Source organism: Etheostoma spectabile, chromosome 16, assembly GCF_008692095.1.
Source record: "Etheostoma spectabile isolate EspeVRDwgs_2016 chromosome 16, UIUC_Espe_1.0, whole genome shotgun sequence".
Lineage (NCBI taxonomy): Eukaryota > Metazoa > Chordata > Actinopteri > Perciformes > Percidae > Etheostoma > Etheostoma spectabile.
The window spans coordinates 23,303,442-23,306,389 of NC_045748.1; the positions used below are offsets into that span (position 1 = coordinate 23,303,442).

At 37.8% G+C, this 2,948-nt stretch overlaps 1 protein-coding gene across 1 annotated transcript in view; it reads right to left on the reverse strand.

The window, feature by feature from the left end:
- Positions 1-2,948, reverse strand: part of zdhhc12b (zDHHC palmitoyltransferase 12b) — a 7,178-nt gene that overhangs the window by 3,365 nt on the left and 865 nt on the right. The window contains exon 3 of the mRNA XM_032539433.1: positions 1,304-1,396. Coding sequence (XP_032395324.1) covers positions 1,304-1,396 — 93 coding nt within the window. The remainder of the gene's footprint in view (positions 1-1,303; positions 1,397-2,948) is intronic.

Genomic DNA, 2,948 nt, shown 5'->3' on the forward strand with positions numbered 1-2,948 from the left:
GATGGATTCCATGCAACGCTCTTTGCAAATACAATTGATCACTTCCATTGAATTTCGGGTGAAAATTGAAATGGTTTCAAATCAGTAACTCATGTACTCAACATACGTTCCTCTGATCTTAACTATTAGTTAAAATAATTTATAATTTCTGCTTTATTAACTCGAATATTAGGTATAATTCTATACAAATGACGGTTATTAACCCTGGATTCCAAAAAGTAGTGTAAAACTAGTGGTGTTAGTGAAATAAATAAAAAATAATGCATTGAAAATGTCAAGTGTTGAAAAAGGGTTAAAAAAAAGAAAAAAAAAAGTGTTCATCTTTTTGACCCGGGAGGACAACACAAGGGTTAAGCGAGACCGCTGAGAGTCGAGAGAGCCATACAAGCCATAATTATAATTATTGGGCAATTATACACCTTCAATTTACGTTCACAAAAAGTGGTGTTTATTTAAATGGAGTCTGGTTTTTGTTACAGTTGTCTCGCTAATTAATGATCTTTGTTCACATTAGTCACCAATGCTTGGAAAAAAACTAAATTACCCTTTAACGCAAGGTCCTTTACTTCATCTGACAGTCACCTCCAGATCTTCCTTTTATCACTTACGTTGTCATTTCATTTCAAACACATGAATAAAGGCTGGAGGTGTGGCCTTGAACATCTGCCACTTTGCTCATTTGAAAGCCATGATGTCAACCTTACCCCTTATGACCTCATAAAGGGCAAGATTCCAGATTGGCCCATCTGAGCTTTCATTTTCTCAAAGGCAGAGCAGGAAACCCAAGGCTCGTTTAACACCTATCGCCCTTTATAGCCACTGGGGGGCCATAGGCAGGCTGGGGGGGACTCATATTAATGTTTAAAAAAAAACTCATAAAGTGAAATTTTCATGCCATGGGTCCTGAAAGCCCCTGAAAAAGCTAGTATTTGGCCCTTGGGTTTCATGTTTTGTTCAGTCGATCTAATGTTTTCTAAGTCAAGACTGAACCTTCACACTCAAATACAAGAGGAAAGTATGAAATCAATCATAGAAATTGACCAAAAAGAAAGTTAAAAACGGACTTTGACACTCTTTCTGCCTCTGTATGAAAGTGTTCTCATCACAATAAATGCTTGCTCCTGGGGGATGATTTGTTGTTGATCTGTAAATGATTGAGTGTGGTCTATACCTAATATATCTGTCAGGTGTCCAGAGATAACTTCTGTTATGATTTCACATTATAAATGAAATTGAATTGAATTGAATCTTGAAAGAACAACACATGCCACATGGCAGCGGGGAGATATGGTGGGAAGGGTACCTGCAGCAGACAGTGGCCACAACGGCGCTGTCGAAGGGATTTGGTGGTGGGTGGGATCATGTCCTGCTGCTCCTCCGTCACCCCCAGCGTGAACTGGCAGAACACACGGGACAAACTGGTCAGGGAAGCCACTGCATATTTTCAGTTCTAGCATTTATCGTGACCTATTGTGTATGCTTATTTGTCATTTACAACAGGTCTGATATACCCAGACGTCTAGGTCTTTATCAAAAGTTGTGACGGAGCAGTGGATCTGACACATGCCTTTGGTGTCGGAGACCTGGGTACGATTCACCCTGTGATACGTCAACTAAGGTGTCCCTGAGCATGACACTTCACCCCTAGTTACTTCAGAGGCACCACCTCTGACATGTAAAGCAATTGTAAGTCGCTTTAGAAAAAAGCGTCAGCTACATGTCATGTAATGTAAAGAACTAATGTATGGTATGGTATGGTAATTAGTGATGGCCAAATGAAGCTTTGTGAACCAGTGTCTTTATTTTCTCAGCCCACTACAGATTAATTCAAGCATGTTAAAAACATGAAGGAACAACATGTGTCACTCTTAACTTAAGTAGCCTTACAATAAGACACTATGAATTACATAAACCAACACAAACCACTAGAAATGTTAGATTCCTCCAACTATTCCAGAAGTCTCTTCCCTGGCATACAAATGTATCCTCCTGATTGCAAAACAGGGAACCAAAACTTGTAACACCTGCATTGCAACACAATACGTCTGCAGCGGCATGAGGAAGCAGAGATAATGTCAGCTGAAATCAATAAAGAGCCAACCCTTTTTACAGAAAAATAATCAAAATAGTTATAAGACAACAACTAATTTGATGTGTATATTTTATATTTTTTGTTCGGTTAAGAACACGATTGAAATGATTTAGAGCTGCAACAATTAGTCAATATTTTCCCTTTCTGACAATTTAAAGACTAACTAAAATTTAAAGAGAAACTTATCAGCAGATGAATTGATAAATAAAATAACCGTTAGTTGCAGCCCTACAATGATCAGTATAGTGTTGTTTCTTTTGTTTTTTTTCTTACACACTCCAGTATCCCTAAACAGGTGTCCCAGACACTCTCAGCATGTTTTTAACCAACATTTGGCTCCTGACATCAACCATTTTGACAAAGACTGCTCATTCACAGGAGCACTTTTAGTGATAGACTCGTTCTCCCAAAATGCACCACAGAGCGCCACAGGAAGTCATTCCTGCCTGTGGCCATCAAACTTTAGAACTCTGCCCTCCAAGTGTCTGACACACACACACTGGACAATATTATCTGTTTTGCAATAACACTGGCCTGAAATGTGTGCAATACTCAACTGCTACTATTATTATTAGTAGTAGTAGTAATAATAGTAGTAGTAGTAGTAGTAGTAGTAGTATTACTTTTCACCATTGCAACTTCTTAATTATGTTATGTAAATACTGTATCATAATATTCCTTTAACTATGTAAATACCGTACATATCCACACTCCTTATATTTCTTTAGTTATATTTCTACTCTGGTTTTATACTATTTGTGCAACTGCAACACAGTGTTTCCCTTCGGGGATCAATAAAGTATTTCTGATTCGGATTCTGATATGGCTTAGGATATATATATATATATATATATAT